This window comes from Myotis myotis, unplaced genomic scaffold (assembly GCF_014108235.1).
Source record: "Myotis myotis isolate mMyoMyo1 unplaced genomic scaffold, mMyoMyo1.p scaffold_m19_p_11, whole genome shotgun sequence".
NCBI lineage: Eukaryota > Metazoa > Chordata > Mammalia > Chiroptera > Vespertilionidae > Myotis > Myotis myotis.
In genome coordinates, this window is record NW_023416315.1 from 6,410,074 (window position 1) to 6,436,132 (window position 26,059).

Here is a 26,059-nt window from a genome sequence, read left to right on the forward strand (position 1 = left end):
AAACACAGGAGAGAGCAAATGTATCTTCCTTCCCAAGAGAGGAAATGAAGTCTCAGAAAGGTTACAATTCAGCCTCCGTCCTCAGCGAGCGGGCAGAGCAGCTGTGCTGCCTTGGCACTGGGACCCAGTGCCACCTGTCACTCACAGCACCGGCCTCTGAGGCGGCTCAAAGCCTCATTGATTCGCAGAGGTGGGTTGGAAATACCAAGAGCAAAGGTCTGAAAGCATCTGATTCCACTGAAGATGAGTCACCTGGTAACACAGGCAGCCACGGTGTAAAGCGAGCCCGGCAGGAGCGGATGCAGAGCTTTGGTTCCGTGATTAGACCCGGGGGGTGTGATCCAGGCAGAGGCCCGGAGCCCCCTGGGAGGTGATATGTCTGAGCAGGTGGGCACTCTGACGGCTCCGTGTCTCGCCCACCTGCTGCTTCAGGAGACGCAGCCCGGTGACAACAACCGGGAACAGCCAAGCAGGCGGCCGGGGGAGGACTGGGCTTGCTCGGAGGGCTCACCTGGCTTCTTCCCACAGCCACCTCCTCCCAGTGAGGCCCCTTTCGAACATCTGCATCTTCACCACCCTCCCCAGGAACCCAGCTGGGAGACAGACACCCTTGCGCATACAGTTGAATGAATGTCCTCACACCCTCCTCTCGGCATTCACCTTTTCTAACAGTTTTACTGAGAGCTATGGGAATTCTATCTTGAATTACCCAGGGTAGTCTTTATTTCTAATATTCAAGTGTAAAAAATAGATAACAAGACATTTTGATGGATTACTATTACAAAAAAATAAAAAAAATGATGTAAAGCAACATTACATGGGGATGTGAATGCAAGTTTTCTATTTTGGTAAGGCTTTTCCTATCGTTACAGGCATGCAGAACAGGGGTGTAGGTGGCAGCCTCTGGCTGGGGCTGGTGGGACAAGCAGACTGGGGCTCCTGCGTAAAGAACAGAGATCATGAATGGGGTGGAGGTACTCTCAGAGCCTGGCTCTGTCGAGGTGGACAGCAGGTCTGTGGACCAAGATGGTTCCAGATAGTCATGGACCAAGTCATTCTGTGAATTCCCATGAAGTGCTGGGGGACGGGGGGAGAGACTCAGCCTGAGCAGAGCGCCTTGGCATATATCTGTGGAGCAGAGGTGATACTCAGGTGGGGGGTGGGGAAGGGAACTGTTCTGGAAACCATGTCCTGTGAACATGATTATACTGGTTTGCATTCTGCATAATTCAACAAGCATTTGTTGAGAATCTAGTAGCAAATTCAAAATACTTTGGGGATGGAAGGAAGGCTAAGACAGGAGCTCACAGTCTGATGGTGGAGGCATATATGGAGACAAATGTTTTCAATGTGACCTGTTATAATGGAGAATTTGAGAAGAGGCTGGTTATGGCTGGTCCAAAGGTAGATTCTGGAGGAATTAATATGTGAGTTGAGTCAGAAAAAGTGAGTAGAAGTAGCCAAGCAGAGAAGCAGGGCACCTGGCAAAGGTGCGAGTGAATGCAGAGGACAGAGGGGGCCGTCCCTGATCCTCAGATGTGGTCACGGAGCTGGGCAAGCCTGGTATGTAAGTGAGAACTTGGGCCAGTGTCCTGGAAACCAGCTATTTCAAAAATAGGGCAAAGTCCACCACGGCTCTTTGTCCTGAGCTCAAAGAACTTGCTACCAAGAGAAAAGATTCTTTGCCATCTGGAATTTTCTTCCATTGTCTTCATGGCCAGAGTGGCCTTTGCCCTACCTGTCAACGCCGTGGTCACAGGTGACAGGAGGCAACAGATTTACCTCCTTCAGACTGGGGCTGAACTGGGAAGTCAGTTGTTAGCCGTCTAGCAATTCTCTCCCAGGTCATATGAAGCGACTTCATCAGCTCTTTCTACTCTGAGCAGAAAGAGTTAGGAGCATCAGGTCTGGAGTATTTCAGCATTGCCACCATGGGTCCCCGTTCATGTTCAATGGGCGATGTTAATTTCCATTGCCTAACTGCCCCTTTCAACCAGAGTCCAGTGCCTGGGACTCCGTTTGCATACCTGTCTGAGTTTACGCCTGGAGATGACTGGGCTACATTTTCTACAGTCAGGGAGACTGAGAGGCCCAGAAGCCAAAATCAGTTCTGAAAAATAAAGTTACAATCTTGTCCACTCAAGTTCATGGCTGGAAACATTCTGAGAATGTCAGGGTGATGTTTTGAAGCTTTCATGGATGCCCTCTCTCCCATTCCCTAGAGAAAGCCTCCCCCAGCCAGGCAGCCAGAGAGCTGAACCCCATGTGCCCTCAGTGAGAAATCCCCCCACTCAGTGCAGGAGAGAAAGGAGTCAGCTCAGGCTCTCCAACGCCCCTCAGAGGACGTCCTAACAGCGGGAAGAGAATCGGCTCTCTCCCTCAAGAGGTCGTGTCCTTGCCCATTCAGAACAGACAGCCTGGAGTCAGAAGTGTGGGAGAGCAGTGTGTCAGTTTCCCCATGAGAGAAAGAAGCTAAGGGACACAGGAGCGTGGGAGGGCACAGCGGTGGGGCAGATGTCAGGAGAAGAGGCACTGGTGAGAGGACTTCATATTGCCACCTCCAAGGTTAGCACAACTGAGAGAGGAAGAGACGACAACTGCTGGATTTGGAGTTCAGGACGAGAAGGGGGGTGATGAATAGATAGCAGGGAATGGCAGCCCCGGGGGTTTTCCCAGCTGTCTGGTGTGAGACTTGTCCGACTATGATGGCCACATGGGTAGAGAAGGAACGAGAAGACAACCCACTTGGTTTTCTGCCGCCCAGAATCAGGAGTGAAGAAGTGAAATTTCACATTCCCAGTAAGGACACTACGATGTAGCCACGACTGAGACAGGGCAGGAAGGAGCTGTGATCATCTGTGTCCCTGGAGGGAGAATGACAGGGATGCTGTAGGAGAAGGCAGTGCAAGCCTGGCCTGGGCCAGATGGGGACCCACACAGGGTGGGGACCGGGACGCCCACTTCTGAGGCCAGCGGCACTCTTCCTCTCAGCTGATGCCCACGTGCTCTGACCCCTCCCTCACCCCTGCCTCACACGGGCCCACACTGCAGAGGCGCACCCCCTACAGCTTCCACGCCCCCCTAGAGTCAGACAACGGGGAACCCCCCCCGCCACACACACAGGCCAAAAAACTGTGTAACGACCGAGTGTGCTGTGGATTCACTAAGATTATGTGTCTTGCCACCAGATGCATTAGTCGCGCAAAGAGAAACATAGTTGATAAAGTCTTCCTTTCTCACGACTGGAGTTTATGACGTGGGAACCACATGGCATCTTGGGGGGCCAGCCAGCACCCCTGTGCCTTTCTCTGTGACACGGAGCGAAAGTGGACAGGGTGGAGCTTGCCTAGCGTAGAGGATTCGAAGGGGACTGTCAGGTCTGTGCAGCAGGAACAGGCAGTAAAGAGCAGACCTTGAATAATGATTTCACTGGCCGCAGCGAGTGGTAATTCCCTGATGAACAGCGGCAGGATTCAGCGGGAGAAACTCAGAATGAACAGACCGAGGGGAACGAATCAGAAGAGGGTAAAAGCGCATGATGTGCATGCAAGACCCCTGGTTATAACCGGGGAGGCCAAGGGGACCAAGGGCTCCTGGGCTCCAGGCAGGCATCACTGACATCGTCAGTGTCCAGCGCAGGAAGGGAGACAAGCAAGTCATGGAGGAGGGTTCCGGGAAGCAGGAAGTGGGCAGGGAGGAGCTGACGTGGCCGTCCCTGAAGGTGAAACCACTGGCACTCAGTAGGGAGAGTGAGTTCTTACAAATAAGTCGGAAACCTACTAGTAAATACAATGACAACAAGCAGCACAGTATCCTTAAGCTTCTTAAATTGAGCTCTTGCTGTAAGCCCAGTGTGAGATAATTGGTGCATGGGTTGAACTGGAATTTGCTTTGGTGACATTAATGGAGGAAGAACATGTTAGGAAAGTGGACAGTAGGACCACAGGCCCGGAGAACGAGCAAAGGAGGGGACAGCACTGTGGCCAATCACTGTCAAGCACTTGGGAGCCGTCATTTGCAAACAAACAATAGTTGGACTAGTTGTGTGCCATCCGTAACTACTCACTAAAGGAGACTCATGAGAGATGGCCATCAGGTAATATCTGGAGACCCAGCAGCCTTGGTTCAGGCTTCTCCCCTCAGCTAAGAACCAGCCATAAAACTGAGCTCATTTGCATTATTTTATAACTTCGGCAATTTACTAACCGCATCGAGTTTCCCTCCCAGTTGCTTTGAGTTAATTTTCTCATCATTAAGAATCAGAGATTTGGGAAGCACTGCTGGCGGGCTCCCCCGCAAAGTTAAAGGCTGTTATGAAGAGGCCACTATTCCATCTCTGTCTTCCTCTCTGACGGCTTTCTATTCAGGTCCCCAGTTTCCTTTCTCACGAGACAGGTCCCATCCTCCTTGCAAACGATTGGTGGATTCGTGAAGCCCAGATAATCCCTAACGCTGGGGTTTGGGGCTAGAGGAAGTGAGCTGGACGGGACCTTGAAAGTAGGAGAAACTGGAAGCTGGGAAGGGCCTGAGCGGAGGACCTTGAACCCAGGGCCACGCAGTGTTAGTCACTTGAAGTTCACGAGCAGGGGTAGGGAACCGTTTTTTTGCCAAGGGCTCTTCGGATATTTATAACTTCATTCACGGGCCATACAAAATGACCAGCTTACACATCAGCTGCTCTGCTTGGTCAAACATTTAGTGAACTCACCCCTAATGCCTTGGCAGGGCCAGACCAAATGATTCCGTGGATGGACGTTGCCCACCCCTGTGATAGAGGAAGAGGGTGGTGAGCTCACTCCTGACCCACTCCTGGAGTGGTGAGTAGGTTAGAGCAGCGTGGGGGGCAGGGCAGGAGCTTGGGGGTGGCGATGGGAAAGGGGAAAAGGCAAGGGCCAGTAAGATCTCGACAGGGAAATCCTGTCTTCTGCCAAGAGAGCTGAGGGGTGCAGAGAGGAACTAGAGTGCTCCGTAGGAGACTAAGTTAGAAGACCAGGCATGTAGCTGAGGCAAGACAGCTGAGTCTAGGAATGGGCAAGGCGGTGGGTACGGTTCCCCGGCTCACCCAGGGACCAGGGTCCCAGTCCATGATGCCACACAAATTCCATACCCCACCCGCCGGAATCTATAATGTACTTTGGTCACGTTGGCTTAGAAATGGGATAAATATGCACGGAATGTGCCTGCAGAGAAGGCCCTCGGTGCGTAAGGCTGGCAGAGGCCAGGCAGGGCAGGGCTGACACGTGGAGTCATGTTTAACAGACCCCCACCGCCGTCATGGAGAAAGCAAGTTTTCTGCTGCCCAGCCTGACAACATGCAGGCAACTGACAGAAACAGAACCTCACACTTCATTTCTGCAGGAAATGTTCATTGTGTATTCCCAGGATTCCACTGGAATTCAGAGGAGGAATAAGTCAAGGGGGGCCTCATGGAGGAAGCAACCCAACAGGAGCCTTAAAGAGTGAGTAGAACTTAGATAAACAAAGATGAAGATGGAAAGCAATTCCAGATGGGAGGATACCCCATGAACTGTGAGAATTAAAGGAGATACTTCACAGAAGTCACTCAGGAGTCCCATCATCAAGGGAGCCCACAGCAAATGAGGTAGATGGGTATGCATGTTGTTATTCTGCTGATTTTTTTTTTATTTTTATGACATTTTTCCTGCTTTTGGTAAAGGCAATGGGGTTTAAAAGCACACGCTTGGAAGATTGTAAGCAAGCACAATTCTGACTTCCTTCTTGAGACGCCCGTGGGATCAAAGCAACCCAGTGATCGAGGGTTTTTTGATTTTATTTGATCAGAACTCTTTCTGCATCAGCAGTGCCTCCAAACTGCTCATGCTCCACGGGGGTCACAGAAGAAAGTTACGCTGAGCTGGGCTCCCAGAAACGCCAGCACGGGCCACGTCGAACTGAAAATCACTGCCTTTAGTCAGCGCCTGCATCTCTCAGAAGCTGATGTGGAACGTGGTAAGCTCTGGGCCTGCTCTCTGCTTCTCCCCTCGTCGGATAGTCTAGCTGTGTGAGGGCAAACATGTCAATAGGAATGAGACAAAAACCAGGAGATTCCTATTAGCGCTCAGGGACGAGGCTGCACAAACACTAGCGGAGAGCGAGCAGCGATGGGTTTGTCCTTGTCGCCAACAGACCCCTCCAGGAGCTGTGTTTACTCACCTGGCACGCAGGCTTTCAGCCGAGAGTGACTGTGAGGGAGAAACGTCACTCTGCGGTCCCACTTACTTATGCGTTCCCTGGCTGATTCTTGTATGAGCCCTGATCAACCCTGCAACCTTGGCCTACAGGACGACGCTAACCGCTGAGCACCCGGCCAGGGCCGGTGAGAGCGATGATTACCTGTCTCAGAACGGCCGCCTCACTGCTATTATCCCTTTTGCAAAGGCCAGTCTCTCTCCGCTGTTGGCTGTCACGCTCTGTAACTATCAAAGCGGTGGAGGCGGCGTCTGAAGCAGCCCTGGGCTTCCCGGGGCACAGCGCCTGCCTCCCCAGCAGCAGCTCTGGGTCAGCGCGGATTTCACGGAGGGAGGGGCCTGCTCGGTCCTCGGTCACTGGCATCACAGCCCGTTTCAGCGTGCACTGCTTTCTGTTGTGGAGCCGGGCAGCGGCTGGCTGTGCGTGCACCTGCTCTACGGGGTGGTTGCAGGGCCTGGGCCCGGGCAGCCTGCCTCGGTGGCTGATCGGCTCTGCTGTGCCTCGCAGCGCGGACCCCGAGGAGCGGGCTGGCTCTAGGGACAGCTCCTGCGGGAGGTTTTATTCTGAGGGCCGGCGCCGAAGCAAAGCTCCCGGGGGAGAGGGGATGCTCCAGTCATGCTGCCTGGTTGTATAAAAACCACCTCATTTCCAGAACACCAAGGGGGTTTCCAATAAACTGCTACACTTTTTTGTGGAGTGTTTTCCTTTGGGGACAAAGGACCAGTTTGAGGCACGGGAATTAGTGTAGTGGCCGAACGCGCCAACGGGCAGCGGGTGAAATAACCTGACCCCAGGCAACCTGCCCAGGAAGCAGGAGACCGGTGTTCCAGACGCCCCGGGGGGCCCGGACCACAGCGTGTTGTCGAAGAGGGACCAGGGTGAGCTTCCTGAGAATCACGTCCTCACCGGCCCCTGGGTAGTTTCAAGAGGAAACTCACCAAACTCGCATTCCTTTGCTCGTTCTGAGGACACCTGTTGCTCAGAGTCCCAGCACCGGCTGCAGGCAGGCATCTATTCTTCCTGCTGCTCAGGGCAAAGGCTCAGTGGAGTGCGGGCCTGCCTTCCCTCCTGCACTTCCTGTCCCGGGGGGAAGGTGCGGTCACCCCTCTGCTGTTCCCGGCAAAACACTCACGGCACCGACCCTTACAAGACACACATTTCAAGCACAGCTAAAGGATTCATTAAATGGACTTTCCCCCGAGGAAAGAAGAGAAAACTTTTAAAAATCACCCACTCAAATCCCGCATTTTCAGCAGCAGCAGGAAAAAGAAAGAGCCCTATTCATCGAACACGACAATACAGGTCCTCGAAGCGTCTATAGAAACTGTGGCTGTAGCTCATCAGTTGGCTATCTCTCATTCTTTTAAGTAAAGAGAAGAAACTGCCACACTGGCTGTTTCCACGGGGTCTCCTGACCTCCGCTTGTCCCTTTTCACCATCAGCGTGGAGGGTGGAGGGCAGGACACTCACCTTGAAGGAGGAGTAGAAGGAGCCCCACTCCTCTTCTTCCATCACTTCCGTGGGAGTTGTGGGGAAGCAGACGACCGTGTGAGAATCCGGGGTCTGCGGGGTCCCGCTGGAGTTGGGGCTGCCCTCTGTGAGGTTGGCTGGCATGGCTCGGGGGGCCCAGAGCCAAGGAAGAGAGTCCAGGTCCTCCTGAGAGCCGGCAGCAGCCGCACCTTCCCCGGCCTCCCAGGCTCTGGCGGGGGCTGCGCTGAGCAGAGGCGCAGAGCCCTCCGAGCCCTCATTGAAGAGCTGGCTGACGGCAGGGCGTAGCCACGTGCTGCTCTCTCAGCAGCCACGATCAGGGAGGGAGCTGCGAGCCTCAGCTCCTACAGCCCACCCAGGGCCAGGCCTGGACCCTGGAACGGCTCCCCGGACAGGCCTCCCTGCCCAGGTGTGCTTTCCTCCCAGAAGGGACCCCTCCCCCACACCTTTTTGCAACAATTTTAGCCACAGAGGAAGTTAGACTGATCACAGGTTGATTAATTCAGATCATGTTTGCCCTTCTGAAATCCAATTGTAATTATGCATTTGCTTCAGCCGAGGTTGCCTTCTGACTTACAGTCGTCATCCAGCCATTCCCTCCGTAGCCTGCACGTCATTTCAGCAAACAAGTGCACGTTTGTCTCTCACACCCACCCCGGCTTGCACAGGGCAGCTCTCTGGAAAGCCTGGGTCTGTGTTTGTCAATAAGCCATGTCCCTCGTGATGACTGGGATTGGAGCCTGGGAGGTCCTCTCAACGCCTCAGCGTTCTTTCATTGATATGCAACCACTCTGTGCGGCAGGCAGCACGTGCGTCTGTATGTTGTCATTTTACACCAGGAAAGTCTGAGAGGTGGAGTGACTTGTCCAGGACCCCACAGCTGGGGATGGAAATGAGATGCTAGCCCATGTCTTCCAAAATTCCTGGACAGGGCTGCTTTTACTATAACACACACTGAGTTGCACCAAATCCTGGCTTGAAGTTACCCTGAGTAAGGGTGGCAGGCCAGCTGGGAAACAATAGGACATATGATAGCAACCAAACATCATCCTGGCCACTTACACAGAAAACACGCGGTGAGCCAAATGCCCACAACCAGGGGCTAATGCCACCCGGTAAGAGGCGGCAGGCGCGATGATCATAAGAGACTGGAGCCCTCATGAGGGCTCCTGGGGAAGCTTTAGCATAACCCAGGAGCCCAGGACGCATACGGTGTGTTAGAGATAAGATGTTAAGTCTACAATGAAGGGGCAGCAAAGAGGAGGAAGTTGTGCAGCAAAACGTGTGAGCTGTAGGCTCTTAAGGGAAAGGGTCAAAGCAGCAGACAGCGAAATGAGCAAAAAATAGTCCCACTGGCAAATGAACATGAAAAGATGCCTAATAATATTACAAATTGAGGGAAAGCAACTTAAAACAATAGGGCAGAATTCCCACCTATCCGTGTAGCAAAGCAAGGCTGTGACCCCACCGAGGTTGACAAGGATGACAAGAAATGGGCACACTTTTTCAATTCTGGTGTGAGAGTTAGTTCCATGGTCCCTTTGCAGAGCAATTTGGCAGGATTGGTAAAGATGAAATTACCTGTTCTATAGGAATGCATCATTCCATTCTCAGTGATGGTAATTCCCATCTCTTTACCTGGGTCACTTATGTACAATTTAGAAAGATGCATTGCACCACACGCTGAAAATGTGAGTGCCTTTTTAGTAGGTATGATTTACTTCAATACAAATTTGTAAACAAAATCTGTGAGTCACTTCTGGGAGAGGACAGACGCTGGTTAAGTCATTTTGTGATAAGGGTGGAGAGAGAGGACCTGGTAGATGCCATGGACGGGGAATAGGTGGAGAGAGAGCTTCCTGAATGTGTGGTTTTCTTCCAACCTATGGTCCAGATGGTCACTTCTTGACGTGTGGCTGCCCAGGAGAAACATGTATGTCTATGTACAAGGAGACACACAGATATCTGCCTTTGTAACATCCATGGTTCAGAAACAAATCAGAAGCAACTCAAATATTTATGGCGACAGTATCAACAAGACGCTCCCAGCTGGAAACTGCCCACATGCCCATCAGTAGTAGGCTGGATGAAGACATTTTCATGTGGTCACACAATGAAATAGTGTGAGAAGAATGATCTGCAGCAAATATAACATGATAGCTAAAACTCATAAATGTAATATTAAATAAAATCCATATTTTTCATTGATATAAAGTATCACTAAATATGCGTATATATATATGTATACACACACAAACATCTATACTAATAAAGCCTAGGTGGCCTTCGTGTGCGATGTCGTCACAAGATGGCTGCCACAAGATGACTGCCACAAGACGGCCATGCGCACAGCAGAGGGGGGGCTGGCGGCCTCTCCACACGGTGAGACCTGGGGGTCCTGTGGCTCTGTGCAATGCGGAGGAAGCCGTTCCCGGTGTCTCACAGCCTTGCGCGGAGGAGGCGGGTCGCAGCAGGGGAGGGCAGTTGGGGGCGATCGGGCCAGCAGGGGAGGGCAGTTGGGGATGGTCAGGCCAGCAGGGGAGGGCAGTTGGGGGTGGTCAGGCCAGCAGGGGAGGGCAGTTGGGGTGATTGGGCCGGCAAGGGAGCAGTTAGGCATCAATCAGGCTGGCAGGGGAGTGGTTAGGGGTGATCAGGCTGGCAGGCAGAAGCAGTTAGGGGCAAGTCGGACATCCCCCAAGGGGTCCCAGATTGGAGAGGGTGCAGGCCAGGCTGAGGGACAGACCCGCCCCCCCCCCCGCATGAATTTCATGAACTGGGCCCCTAGTACATATATATTTTCATACCTGTTCACGATGGAATACTATGCAGCAGTTAAAAGGAAGGGTTGCAGACAAGATGGCAAACTAACATAATGTGGCAGTTACTTTATGTATCAACTTGACTGGGCAGCAAGGTGCCTGAACATCTGCTCAGAGATTATTCTCTGTGTGTCTCCGAGGATGTTTCTGGGTGAGGATGTTTCTAGGTGAGATCTATCATCTATCTAACTATCATCTATCCATCCATCCATCCATCCAGCCAGCCAGCCATCCTCTTGGTTATGTTTCTCTGGAGAACCGCAAATAATGCACGTGGCATCTAGCTCCTCACCTGAACTCATCCCTAGAAATCCCACAAAAATGAGAGGGGCATTGATGTATCACAGGACATAGAGTGAAGCCATGAGAGATGCCGGGAGACACAGTGTGCTGGTGAGGACATGTAGGAGGAGGCCTGTCATACACGGCTGCAGTGATGCCAGCTGGCACATGTGCTTTGGAGAATGTCTTGGCAGCATTACCTAAGGCTGAGCATATCCATATTCTACGATACAGCAGCTTCGCTGCCAGATGAACAGAGCACTTCTGCTTGGGAATGCCCCCGGCTGGACACTCTGAAGGGCTCATTCACAGTGAAGCAGGTAAAGAGTGTGTGGCATGTCCACATGATGCAAAACATACACTGATGGGGACGAATGGTCTGTAGAAATCTCACAGTCATCAGTTTTGAATGATAAAAGAGGTAGACACAAAAGAATGTGTGGTGTTTGATTTCATTTATATAAAATGAAAGCTAAGAAACCCTTAGGTGAGTAGTGCCTGGAATGGGCTTACACTTTACTGTTACTTGTGTAGGTTTTGCTCGTCTGTTCTGTTTTCACACTTGCTAACGTCGTTCACTTCGAGGTCTCTGATCTCTGCGTTCCCTCTAGAAACTGGGGCTCTCAGAGTCCTGCGTAGGATAGGCTACTGCTCGCCAGGTCCAGCCTTCTTGTCTTGTCCGTGCCTAGAATACCCTGCTGTGCTTCTAGAGAATACTGGTGCTGGGGTCTCAGCCCCAAAGGTTCGGACTAGGGTCTGCTGGGAGGCAGCCTGGCCACTGGGAGTTTTTGAAGCTCCCCAGGTGATTCTAATGAACATCCGGGATGAGAACCCCTGTCCTGGAGAACAGCAGTCTCGAGGTCACTACTTCCAGGCTGCCATGTCTGCTGCCTGCCTGCGGACTTCCTTCTGGGGCCACGGCCAGCCCGAGGGCTGCTCCTGGCCCCCCAGGACCCACAGGGAGCCCCGCATCATCCTGGGCATTCCTTTCGCAGGACCCAGTTTGAGTCACTGGGCATGCGTAGTCTCAGCAAGCAGAGTGGGAGGGAACTTTCCCATTTCTTTATTTTGGGGCCAATAGGCTTGCCGTAGTTAACCTCAGGTTTGGAGACTTCCAGACAACCCATTGGGTCACCTTTCAGGATGCTGCCTTCCTCAAACACCATCCATCCGCCAGAGCCTGGCGGGAGGCTTCCAGGTAAGGGAGGGAGTGTGGGTGACAAGGGCCCAGCACTCGTCGGACAGGCTCTGCTCTTGGGGTGGTTCTGGAGCTCATTCTGGCTTCCTGGCCTGGGGGGGCGGGCATGATGGCATGATGAATGCCTGCCCATTACTGTCAAAGCCCTCCCTTCCCTTCTCCTTAGAGTGATGACTGTGTTAGGAACATGTGTCGATTGTTCTGGGCTCTTCCTTGAGTCTCAAAATTCCTGATGGGCAGGTGCTTCCCCTTTTCTTGTGTGTGTCCTCTGACAACATGGACCCTCAGCCCTGTGGTCCTGGAGCACAGAGCGGCGAACCATTTCTTTGTGTTGGGAACAGCTTACTGCAATGAGCCATGGCTCCCCATGTGGCTCGGATCAGACTCATGGGTGCCCCTCCCCGTGCTGTGACGGTGCCTTTCCTCCCCTCGAAACGATTCTTCCAAACAGCCCAGAGGCCCAAGTGCTTTGTAGACACCGCCACCCTGTTCACAGATGCCTGTTGTACTGAACTGAAATGTACATGGTATTGGTGGTTGTAAAAAAAACACCTATTTAAGCAGGTGCTGTGAAGGAATGGATGCTGTTGGGTGGTTTGGAGAGAACAAACAGACATGTTCCAGGTTAAATCGCTCCAGGTTAAATCACAAAAGCCACAGGTGGCTCCGGCTGCTGAGTGTGATTCATCTCTGAGTGAGTCGCCAAGAGAATTCACATTCTCAGATCAGAGGAGGCACAGATTGTAGTTGTTTTGAAGTTCAAGTGTAGGTTTGGTGCTTTGGATACCTTTGAATGAAGCACGCCACGTGGAGAATGGAGAGGGAGGGTGGGTTTAGGACATAGGAAGCCAAACTTCTCTGGGCCATTTGCCCTTCAGACCCCAGGCGTCGCCACTGCCTGTAGAGATGAACTCTCAGGTGGTAATCGACACTCCACCCATGAGTTCTCGCTCAAAGGAGCCAGCTGGCAGCCTAGGCTCCTGCTAGCCATCGAGTCTCCCGTGGTGCCTGAGTCAGATACATCGCAGCTGCTGCACCTGGACTGCTCTGTGTCGCTTTGAGAATCAATGTAGATATGGGTTGGTTAGAGGAGCGTTAATTATGCAGGTGGAAGTAGAAAGGGATATGGGAGAGACGGAAGGGGTGCTTGACAGCAGTCACTGCATTTAATTCCCAGAATATTCATTTAAAGTGGAAGCAGGATTCCCTGTGTTAAAGGTGCAGAGAGCTGTTGGTAAAGGAGAACTTCTCAATTAGAGAAACACAATTAGAAACAATCATTGACTTCCACGCCCGTTAACTTAACTTTCCGTGGTCCCTTTATTGTTGCCCTGCTTTCTGATGTGGTGGGAGGACACTAAATCATTAGTGTGAAATAACAGTAGCCTGTGAGAGAACACGGCTTCGAAGGCAGAGAGAAATCCTTGGAACCCTGGAGAAAAGCTAAGTGCAGTATTACATCTGGTAATTGCTTGCTCTACTAAGTACAAGGGGTTGCACGTGTTTTGGTGATATATGAGGTATATTCCCGAAAGAAATGAAATTCAGTGTTCCATTTTAGAGAGGACACAAGAAGAAATATGATTTAGCGGTCCGGGCTTTTAGAATTGCATTGTTCTAATTTTAACAGTAAAACTTGCCTACTCTAAGTAACCGCCTGAACATGCAAAGACAGAAGTTATATTAACTGCTAACTTACTCCTCAGTCCCCGAATGAGATAGGCTATGCACTCGGTTTTGCATTCTGTTTTTTAAGTTCATATATTGTAGGTTTTTACATCAAAAAATAGAATGGTTATTTCTCGTGTCTCTCTATAATGCTTTTAGGTAATGTTGCCACGCTTTATTCAATCATCCCCATGTAACTGAGATTTAAGTTGTCTGGTTTTTCAAACACCACGCATTGAACATTCATCTCTGAGCACTGATCTGGTCATTTCCTCAAAAAATTTTCTTGAGGTATGGTTGCTGCTGCTGTTGCTTATCTATTCCTTTTTTTTTTTTTCCCCTTGTCTTAGTTTTGCTGTCCTTTATATGACCTCTTAGATTAAATGCTTAATGTGTACTTCCATTCGTTCATGGTTAAGGCAATGAATTTTCCTCTGAATATATTTTTAGCAATATCATTTAGATTCTGATACATAGTATTCTTTTTTTCGTTATGTCCTTCAATATATTGTAATGTGTGTTTTGATTTCTTCTTGGACCAAAGAAGTACTTGTGGATGGTTTCCAAATGTTGATATTTGTGTTCAATCCAATGCAATTTCATATTTGTATTTATTTCTTGAATTATGTTTTGAAGTCAAGATCTGTATTTTGAAATATTTTTAAAATTTTCATATAATTTTTTTTAGAAAACTATGGAATTCCCTTTACAAGATGATTAATCACACACACAAATGCTTTCATATGCCAAGGTGTCAGGCACCCTTATTAATTTTACTGTAGTCTATAGAACCTCAATTTCCTGACCTACCAGTTGTTGTCCACATGCTTTTTTCAAAGACTCAGACAAGTTTGTTTATGTTTCATATTATCATTGGAATCCTATAAGTTTCGCCTTGTATTTCCTACAGGGACTCAGATCTTTTTAAAGGAGCTTACCTAGAAACCCCCTCCAGTACCTTCCACTCTGTTTTCTGTTGCATTGGCTATATGGCCTCTCCTATTGAATGCCATTTGAGTCAATAAAATAGAAGGTTTCATCATCATCACCATCATCATCATCATCATTGATAAATAGGGAGTAAATTGGAAAATTTCAGGAGAAAGTGGGAGTCATGGGTGAGCCTCATTTCTCAGCTCCATAGTTTTCTTTAGAAAATTAAAAAATAGAGGAATTGATGTATAACACAGATCAGGACATTTAAGGAGTTCTATGGAAAGTAAGACAGGCAAGACTTGAAAGAAATAAACCAACTAAACTAAAAGGATATTTATCATCGCTTCTCGGCCTTTTGGCTAAGATCAAGTGTAGGATATTTATCCATATTTGATTATCCACATCAGTTAAATCTCCAAGTAAAAAAATATATATATATATTTTGTGAAACAAAAGATGGAATGTGTTTTAATAATACATGTCAAACATTTGCGCTGCTTAGAACATTTTGAAGAGCTACAAATTATTAAACATAGAACACAATCATATATCTGTTGTAGTTAAATACCATATGTTACTTGGATAAGAATTCAATAATCTCCTCATTGTTTTTTAGTTATTTATGCTAATGGAACTCCCCACTCCCCATTTTTTATCTATTTAATGGGACTTTAATTGTTAACCATGTGTGACCATTCTCTAGATCCATATTGCCTCAATTTTCTCCTTACAATAAAAAGATTTTTTGGAAGAGAAGTCAAATGGTACATATGTACTTAGCACCTATTTTAAGACATTTAGGAATTGGAAGGGCAACATATGCTCTCAGAATCCTATTGGAACATAGAGACCACTGTATCTTGAATTTGTAGTCTGGTGTCTAGGATCCTTCCTGGAACAGAGAGGGCGGGGAGGGAGGAGGGTGGAGCTTTCACACACATGGAAATACTTCTGGTCATACATTCACTATGCTAACACATAAATAGAAGATACGAATAGAAAGATTTTTTTTTTCCAATTCATAATTCCAGTGTTTTGGGATTCTCAGGACTGAGCCAGATGGCAGAAGAATTCTCTAATCAGGTCTAGAACTGAAAAGGAAAAGAGAACATAACTACATTTTGGAGATAGACTATCCACTTTGTTTCTGAGAAGTTTGTGTGCCAAGAAAACTTCAACAGGGAAATAATTTACGTCTTTTAAAAGGAACAATTGTAGTTGTGTTTTCTTTGTCTATATAAGACTTTTTGAAATGGAAACAATGCCTCATCAAAGCTTTAAATACACAGCCAGGAAGATGACCAGGCCACAGACGTAAATTCTGTTAGAACAGCGATTGCGATAACAGCTTCACAAAGTGCCTTATTATGAACATCATCAGCATCCTGGCTTCAGGACTAAGACGTGCTTCACATGGAAATCCACGGCTGGATGGGAGATGTCTGTTAAGAGACTCACACAGAGCTGAGTAGAGAGAGGCGGCTCCTGGATGGAGCTAACTTAGTCCTTCCTTTTGCTTCTTTCTGTCTGCTTAGATATTTGCAATAATTCCCGCACTATCTTTCCGCGTCTTCGAGCCCATGCTCTGATCACTGCCCTTCCATTTTTAGCTCTACCCACCAGAGGGAGTGACACATAATAACCACCTCCTTTATCCAATTGGATATTTTTATGGAGATCTTAGAGTTAGGAGGCAAAACAGGATGTCAACCAACTGTCCAATTATGAGAAGACAAATAGTTGTGTTAGTACAGTTTAATGTGTGTAGCATATTTAGGATAAGGGTTGGACTCTGATTATGAAGAAGATGAAGAAATTCTTTCACCAATTAATTTCATGTTTAGAGGAGTCACCCCAGTACCAGTCAGGCAGCACCCCCTCCTCACCTGTAATCCTGGGATAACAGTGTTTCCCCTTCACTGTCATTGGGAAGGTTGCCTTTGATAATCAATGGAAGGTGGGGTGCCCAGTAGACTTTGTATCCATGTGGTCGCCACTGAAAACATTCTATTGATGTTTTCTCAACTCTAAGACACTGTTTCTGTTTTTCTATGACCTCTACCCTCGTAGATGAATATAGGAGTTCCTGGGCTATTTTCTTCAAGGATTTTTTTCCTAACGTAAGCATTTATTTTTCTTATAAATATTTACCTTGCTTTCCCTGCCACTAATACATAAATTGATTTCCAAATTTATCTTAAAGAGTTTGCATTTGTGCTATGATTTGCATAGAATGTGCTCACTTAGCTCCTTCTTAATGAAACGGAAATGGACATCAGAGTTCTAAGGACATCAGAGACATAACAGAAGGGAAATAATGAATGAATCCAAATTAACTTTCAAAACAATTTCCCTGATAATGTGGGGATAAGGACACATATGTAATATCTTAATCAATAAAAAAAAAAAACAAAACAAAACAAAACAAAAAAAAACAATTTCCCACATAGCAGGTTTTTCCCAGCTATACCTTTTCACTCTTTGGGGATAGATAATATTTTGAAAGTTTTTGTCTTAGAGCATTTTTCTCTGTTGCCTTTCTCTCTTCCCCCAGGAGCAAGCAACCTCATTGAGAGTTGCCTACTTTAATTCTTGGAAATAGAGGGGAAATTTGGAATCTCAGTAGCAGAGACGGACAGCAGGGAGGGTGATTGGAATGCTTATCAGCCAGCCTCTCTCTTACTTGACAAGTTAGGTTAGGACAGGCAGGGTGGCCTAGTTTCCATTATTTGAATACAAAGGACAGGAGCCTGGAGTTAGGATATTGGGCTAAGATGGCAGCAGTGCTGGCTCATGGGTGGCAGTGTGGCACATGCTCTAATAACAAAAATTATATCGCTAATAAAACAATAATAATGCTTATTCCATGCGTTCAGCATTGTAGGTATTGTGCTCAGCACTTCTTGTGGGATTGTGTCATTTAAACATTACTCGGCCTTCGAAGGAGTCATGATAATTATCTTCAGTTGGCGGGTGAGGATAATGGGGCTTAGAGAAATGAAAAATTAGCTCAAGATCCCAGGGCCAGTAAGTTAGAGGAACAGGACGGTCTCAACCTTGGTTTCTCATTAATCTTAGAGATAGGTGGAAAAAGAAAACAACAGCAAAACATCTGTCTGAGCTCCTTTTTAATAGATTGATTAAAGAAATGGGATGAAATCTCAGAATGCAAATTCTAAAAACTCAGTGAATTTTGAACTGCCATAGTTTACCTTAGGAGCAAGGCTTAGGATTTCAAAACAATTGCCAATGTATTAGGTTGGTGAAACATTCTACTTACAAGATGCTACCTTAGTTTTGGTTAAATTATACTATTTATCTTTAATTTCCCTTTAATTTTGACTCATTGTATTATTTATCTGATTCAAGAAAGATTGGTTTACTCTATATGGTAATAAGTTATTATGTTAAAAAGAAACCAGCTTGCAAGTTCACCCTTTGATTTACTCCATAAATAATTATTAAACACCTACTGTATACTTGGCTATCCTAGGGCTACAGAGATTTAAAAAACAAGCCCTGTATGATTTCAGGCCAGTGGGGTGAGCTTGAAAGAAGCTGAGAATATAATAAACTGGCTTGCTGAACAGATTTACTGTTTTGCCCTAACCGGTTTGGCTCAGTGGATAGAGCATCAGCCTGCTGACTGCAGGGTCCCAGGTTCAATTCCGGTCAAGGGCATGTACCTTGGTTGCGGGCACATCCCCAGTAAGGGGTGTGCAGGAGGCAGCTGATTGATGTTTCTCTCTCCTCGATGTTTCTAACTCTCTATCCCTCTCCCTTCCTCTCTGTAAAAAGTCAATAAATTATTTTTTAAACAAAAGGTTTACTGTTTTTAGGTTAACAGATGTATTAGACACATACTTTGTGGTGGCCACAGGAAAGCTTTGAGGAAGCAGGGATGAATGGAACAGTCATCATCCTAGAGCAGCGGTTCTCAACCTGTGGGTCACGACCCCTTTGGCGGTCGAACGACGCTTTCAAAGGAGTCACCTAAGACCCTCCTGCATATCAGATATTTACATTACGATTCATAACAGTAGCAACATTACAGTGATGAAGTAGCAACAAAAATAATTTTATGGTTGGGTCACAACATGAGGAGCTGTATTTAAAGGGCCAGAAGGTTGAGAACACTGCCCTAGAGCTTCCCTTCTATTTGGGAAGACGTCACATGATAACCAAGTAGTCAAATGCTGCATGGTAAGTCCCAGAATAGTTATGAACAAGAGCTGTGCCACCCAGAGGAGGGAATGTCAGCTCTACCTGTGAGGGTTATTGAGCAGGTAACTCATGGCTGGGTCTTGGGTAAGCAGGCCAGTGGATGAGACGAGGCCAGGAAAGGAGTGCCTTACAGGAGTCTCACGTGCAGTGTCCCAGAGCATGAGTCCTTCACAGCTGTCCAGAGTATTTAAAGGTGTGATGGGAAGTTCACAGTTACTAAGGCTTAGGGAGGATTGCCATTGCCAGTGGGAGGACCCATGAGCTACCGGTTGGCAAGAGAGGCCCAAATAGCCACCTAGAATCAGCCCAAGCAAGCTGCCTTTGTTGGTTTCCAATCCAGCTATAGGACTGGGGGAGGGAGAGTAGAAATGGTCCTTTCCCCAGCTGAATAGTACACACTGACAGATGATATGTATGAGGTCTGTGTTCTAAGCATTTTGTGATTAAAACATTTACTATTCATAGTGATCCTGTAAATAGGTGCTATTTTTATCTCGATTTTACAGACATGAAAACAGAGCCATAGACAATTAAGTAACCTGCTTAAGGTCACATAAAAAAACAAACAAACCCTAAATCCAGGTTATGGACCCAATTTGACTTCATGGTCCACACACCTTGCACCATTTTTCTCACTTTTGTTAATAGTTAGGTATCAAGTGGCCTAAGGTGAGTGCCTCTTGCATGTCAGGTACCGTGCTAATCAGTTTAGGTACAGTAGTGTCTCTTTTTACAAATTCAGTGCAATACTCTTATCACCCCTACTTAGCAGACAAGAAAACTAAGGCCCAACAGGACACAGCTGGTGAACAGTGTGGTCATGATATGAACCTGTCAGGCCTGTGCTAAAGCCTTTGTATTTAATCACTGCACAATTCTGCCTCTACTTGGAAAATAACCAAGGGACCAGGGAGGTACAAGTCCCCAATTTTCTGGGTTATGTGTTGGACTGAGCATTGTGTGCAAAGAAGAACCTGGTCCTTGGTTTCTAGCAAAGCTTGTAGGGAAGAAAACAAGATTGTGCTTTCATCACATGTTAATTGGGCTCATCTGTAATAATCTCAGGCCATTCACAGACCGTCCTCTCCTCTGTGAGTTGACAGAGTGAAAAAGAAAGGAAGGAAGGAGGGGAGGAAGGAAGAAAAGCAAAAAAAGAAAAGCAAGAAAGAGACAGAAAGAGGCTCTTCAGCTTTCCTTCTCTGTGATGATATCTCTCCCACTGGGCTCCTGTTACCCCCCTCTTCCTATTCCTGGATTAAGGTCTTATCTTTTCTTGGATGTTTAGGGACAGTGGGACATGAATGAAGAGAAGGCACTCTGGATGCGAGAATGTTTCCACCTGAGAGAAAGCTTTCATTTAGGGAGTTTTCAGAAGAGTCTATAAGCTTCCAGAACCCCATATTACCCACACTTGTCGGCTCTGTGGCTGCTGTGATGAATGAAGGGGGATCGCTGCTCCTCCAGAATTAAAGTGTGAAAATCCTTTAATTTCATCAGCAATTAGAGATAATAACATAGATGAGAGATCAGTCTGTCATTAGCACTTGGACTCTGAGTGAGAGAGAGGGCGTCTGAGCTATTACAATTGGAATTGCAAGTCTTCCATTTACTCTATCTTAGCAGAGCCCACAGGCAGCAAACAGCACTCTTTAAAAAAAAAAACCAAAAAACAACAACAACAAAAAACCCCAGAAAGTTTTAAAAAATGAGGCTGGCTATGTTTATTGTCATTTCATTTCAAGGGACAATTTTTTGAGATAAGTGCCTAATTTTATTGTTTTCATAATTTGAAATGCTAAAAAAAAGTCATGCCAAATAATTGAGTGCCAATTATGTTTGTCAAGGGTGAGTTTACACCCATGGGTTTAGGTTGGGCAAGTGAACATCGGCCAACACACGTGGCCCAAGCGAGAAACGTGGAGAACAGCTGCCTTAGAAGAACCTATCACATGACATCTTTGGTGCTCCCATTGGCCTCCCTGGGGCCTGGCCTTATGGTGGCAGGATCTTGTCACCCTTCTTCTCAGGGAGATGGATGGTGGTGAGTGGTAATTGGACTCATCTGTAATAATCTCAGGCAGTTCTTAGTCCTCTCTTCTGTGAGGTGATAGAGTGATGAAGAAAGAAAGGAAGGAAGGAAGGAGGAAAGGAAGGAAGGAAAGAGGAAAGGAAGGAAGGAAGGAAGGAGGAAAGGAAGGAAGGAAGGAAGGAAGGAAGGAAGGAAGGAAGGAAGGAAGGAAAGAAAGAAAGAAGGGTCAGGCCTGGGAGTCTTGATTCTTTTGTGCAGCACTCTGGTCTGTGCTCTGGCACCTTTGCTCTAAGGCCCTCAGCCCAGGATTGCCCCCCAGCACCCTCACAGAGCCTGCTTCTGCTGCTCCTGGCTTTCCCAGCACAGGCCCTGCACAGGAGAGAGCCCCTTATTATAATTCTCCTGGCTTCTCTGTCTCTTATTTCCTGACATCAGCTGTTTTAAACCCCAGGCCCCACAGAGGCCATGATCTCCTAGGGGTTAATGATTTCTTATTCTGCCTGTTTTGAACCCTTACTCGTAGAAAGTGATGTCGATGAGTAGTACATACATGGACAAATGTTGACACAAATTATTGAAAAATTTAATTCTAAACAATGTTATCAAAGCATATCCTAATTTTGCCACAGCAGGAAGCTATTCTAATAACTTGACTTCTGACCATCTCAAATATATCATTGATCTCAAATACATCTGTTCTGACTTAATATGTGGCCTTCTTCTTTGCTTCCACTCATGTAGTGATGGCGGGGGGGTGGATGGGTGGGGGCGGGGCCAAGATGATAGCACCCCCAGTGCTGAGGAGTCTAAAAGACCCAGCTCATAACTTATCCCTGCAGAGTGAAGACCACAAATTTGCAAGTTAACTCTGGGCCTTAGGTGCAGCGAAGGAGAATCAGGAGACCAACTTGCACATCCAGGATATGGGTAGATAAGATGGCCCATTTACTGATTCTGGAAAAATCAATGGTCAGTTTGGGGCGTGGTCATCCTGCATGTGAGAATTGGTGTAATCAGAGCTCTTTCATACGAATGGTGAGAGGAAGGAGGAAGACACCAGAGCAAGCCTGCTTCCCTGGGAGCTCCTAGAATGGTGGTGTGGAGGTCACCGTGGAGGTCGCCTGGGCCAGTCTTCTAATCCTTGGCCATCCCCAGCCACCACTATTCCTAACCCAAGAATGCCCCGCAGTCCTCCCTAATGGATGCCTCTGTTTGAACCCTCAGCAGTGGGCTCATCCTTCCTACATAGGCGCCTCTACCTCGCACTGATGTGCAGCCAGCAGCCCTTGGCAATAGCAGTCAGCCTAGTCCTGTCACTGTGTGATCCCTTTCAAGCATTTGAGGACACATATTATGTTTTCCATACATCTCCTCTGCCATTTGTTTCTTCACTAGCTCCCTGGTGACAATATGTTGATGCCTCACCCATCTCAGTTGTCCTCCTCTGAACTGGGACCAGTGCACTTGCATTAAGGATTTCATGAGTAGAATCCAGAACTAAATCCTGAGCCATGCAGCTCAAGTCCATGATGGGCTCAGCATACCCTGGGGCTCTGGCTTCCCCTGCCCCAGATGCCACGCAAGAATTGTGGATTGCCCCTGACCTTGTAACTAAATAAGCCCATGCCTGGCTGATAGAGGACGGCTCCTGGCTGACAGGCTGGTCCATATGGGACCCTGGCCCCGCCCTCTGAACCATTAATGATCTTTGCTTCTCATGCTGGGGCAGCCACCCTTGAGCCCTCCCCAACCCCTCGCCCCATCATCTCTGGTTAGGGTTATTAGATCAGCATATTATTCCTATCCACATCCCGGTCATTAACAGAAATATTGACCAGAACAAAAAAGAGATCAGAACAAACCATTAAAGGCATTGTTTTCTTTAAAACTCTATTCTCAAAGGTAATTAAGACAAACTACCAACTGTCAGGCTGAGTACAGACAACTTACTTTGAACATGTCCTCTTTATGATGTTCACCTCTATGAGAGATAATGTCTGTGTAATATTTCACAACAACTCATTTTCCTCTACACTTTCAATCAGCTACCAGTTCAGTTTTTATTGCAAGAATATGTATTAGGGTAATCTCCATCTCTCTTTCGTTTGCAACGTTCTTATTATGGTATTTTCTACAGTAACCTTTTGTATAAAGAGGGAACATTGTCCTTAGTGGATTTTTGCATTATATTTCTTAATGAGACTAGAGAATAATTTTTAAGAGTTTCATGGAAAATGTGTTCCTTTCCTCTCCTAAGGACGTATCGGAATAGAATTTTTTGAGCAGACTAAAAATTTCCATAAACTCAGGTACTGAAACCTTTTGTTTTCTTTTGTGGATAAAGAGCTGAGTTCCTAGATGATTCAAGTAACCAAAGGGAAGAGAACAGTGTGGCCTGGAGCCATTTCTAAATCCAGAGGGGTCTCGGGCTTTAGCCCAACCAAGACCATTTCAAAAGAAATGGTGCTCAATTCGGTAAGACCCACGCTGTGTCTCTCTAGTACACCAGTCTCACTCCATATCTCTCACTGAAAGTTGAGAGCTGAAAGGTGAACAAGCAAGCAGGGGACACCTGCCAGCCCAGGGGCTCATCTCCCCTCTCTGTTCTCCAGGCTGGATCAGTCCTGTCCGCCCCAGGCCTTGCTGAGTATCCCTGAGGCATATTTTCCAGGGAGAAACTTTACTGAAGGGCTTCCTTCCTCCTCCTTCCTCCTCTGCAGGAGATGCCGGGGGTCTCCTTTGACCTTTCTTGACCTCTCCTATATTGTATTTTTTGTGTTTTATTGATTTTTGCTCTTTTTTATTTCTTCTCTTCTCATTCATTGGGTCTGATTTGCTGATTTTGTGTCCCTATTTGTTTGTTTTTAGCTTGTTGAGATGGAACTTAAGGAGTTAATAATGGACTTTTGTTCCTGTCTGGCTGCAGCCATCTGGTAAACCAAGATGGGTGCTTACAAGTATAGCCAGGAGCAGGCTGATGTAATGTGTTTCCTTCTCAGGGTGTGCTGCTGGCAGTACCGCCAGATCTCTACACTCCACAGGGCCCCTGCCCCATCCTGCCCGACAAAGTGCGCAGGCTGGGATATGAGGCCAAGCAAGGTTATGCCATATATCGGATTTGTGTGCACCATGGTGGCCGCAAATGCCCTGTTCCTAAGGGGGCGACCTAAGGCAAGCCTGTCCACCACGGTGTTAACCAGCCAACGTTTGCTCAAGTCTTCAGTCTGTTGCCGAGGAGTGAGCTGGATGCCACTGTGGGTGCTGAGAGTCCTGCATTCCTCCTGGGTTGGTGAAGATTCCACGGACAAATTCTCTGAGGTTATGCTCATTGATCCAGTCCATAAGGCTGTCCAAAGAAATTCTGGCACCCAGTGGATCACCAAACCAGTCCACAAGCAGAGGGAGATGCAAGGGCTGACATCTGCAGGCCCAAGAGCCATGGCCATGGGAAGGGCCACTAGTCTCACCACACTATATGGGCAATTCTCACCCTGCACCTTGGAGAAGGCACAATTCTCTCCAGCTCCACTGTTACTGCTAATATGTTTGTAAAATGCTTACCTAATAATTTAGGACAGTAAAAAAATAAAAAGTTAAAAAGTTAATAATTGCTTTTTCAGACTTTCTTCTTCATATGTGTGTGTGTGTGTGTGTCAGTACACACATCCATCCTATATAATAAAAGAGAAACATGTAAATTGACCATCCCTTTGTTACGCTGACCAGCCAATCAGGAGTGAGTATGCAAATTGACCCAACAAAGATGGTGGGTTAATTTGCATACACAGGTGCCAGGCAGAGAGCAGAGCAGGAGAGCTGGCAGAGAGTGGAGCAGCTTGGGGAAATTGGCTCCCCAAGCCACCAGATGGAGAGCAGAGAGGAAGAGCTGGCAGCTTGGAGGACTTGGCAGTGTGGGATGCCATGGGACGGAGACAGAGCAGGAAGGGAAAACCAAGATCGCGGGCAGCACCAGGAATTCTGGGAAGAGTAGTTTTGGTGGCAGATGGAGCTCCTACACACTAGAGCAAAGTGAGCCTGGAGCAAGTTACTGTTGTGGTGGGGGATGGAGGGAAAGCAAAGGTGAGAGACATAAGTAAAATCAGTGTGTCTAGGAAAAATTAAAGGGAAGATATCCTAAAACTTCCAGGAAATCTCCACCAATGAAGCAAAGAAAAAGCCTCTATTATTCTGTAAGCAACAAACCAAACTGAGTTGGGATCTCAGACAATTCGCTCATATGATTGCAAAGACAGACAGAAACTCCAGGATTGGAGAGGGCTTCCCTGAGGGCTCCCAGATTGGAGAGATTGCAGGTCGGGCTGAGGGACCCCCACACCTTCCAGTGCACAAATGTCATGCACCGGGCTTCCAGCATAATAATAAGCATAATACGCTAATTAGACCGGACATCTGAACAACCTTCCAGATGGCCTTCCGGAAGACCTTCCAGACGAAGCTGGGGCTGTGAGGGCCGAGGCAAGCCACGGCAGCTGTGAGGGCTGAGCCCCTTGCACGAATTTCATGCATCGGGCTTCTAGTATATATATAATTCCCCTTTAACTCCCGCTTTAGATGCATCCCCCAGCCTTTGCTCTGTCATTTCTTCACACAGATCCATAAGGAAGAGTGTGGGGTGTTCACTGTGCATTGTTTGTGCTAAAAAGGCCCAGGAGGCAATTTAGGTGCCCTTCCTAAGAGCATGGATCATTATAACATGGTGTGTGATTACTGGGGACAGAGGAAGAAGGAAACACACTAATAAGAAAACCAAACACAGCACATGGTCCTTCCATGTGTGGACGATGTCACTTAATGTTCCATGAATTGAAAAGTGTGATGAATTCAACACACTTTACTGGCAATGCCAAAACCAAGCAAACAAACCCTTTGACATGTCTCTGTGTTCTAGTGTTAGTCTTTAAAATTTTTAAAAAAATATATTTGTAATTTTTTTTAAATTTGTTATTAATTTTTAGAGAGAAAGGAAGGGAGAGGGAGAGAGAGAGAGGGATGTTGGTGTGAGAGAGAAACATTGATCAACCGCCTCCTGCATGCCCCCTACCAGGGGTTGAGTCTGCAATCCAGGCATGTGCCCTGACTGGGAATCAAATCAGCCACCTTTCAGTGCACAGGATGATGCCCAAACAGCTGAACCACACCGACCAGGGCCTAGTGTTATACTTTTAAAAGAAAATTTCCTTAAGT

At 47.3% G+C, this 26,059-nt stretch overlaps 1 protein-coding gene and 1 pseudogene across 2 annotated transcripts in view; one reads left to right on the forward strand and one right to left on the reverse strand.

The window, feature by feature from the left end:
- The window catches only part of NPSR1 (neuropeptide S receptor 1), a 63,509-nt gene extending 55,662 nt beyond the window's left edge, over positions 1–7,847 (reverse strand). For both annotated transcript variants that reach the window (XM_036326976.1, XM_036326975.1), the window contains exon 1: positions 7,681–7,847. In XM_036326976.1, coding sequence (XP_036182869.1) covers positions 7,681–7,824 — 144 coding nt within the window. In that variant the 5' untranslated portion in view covers positions 7,825–7,847. The remainder of the gene's footprint in view (positions 1–7,680) is intronic.
- A 15,950-nt stretch (positions 7,848–23,797) lies between these two features.
- On the forward strand, positions 23,798–24,395 carry LOC118666551 (annotated as a pseudogene).
- The last annotated feature ends 1,664 nt before the right edge of the window (positions 24,396–26,059 follow it).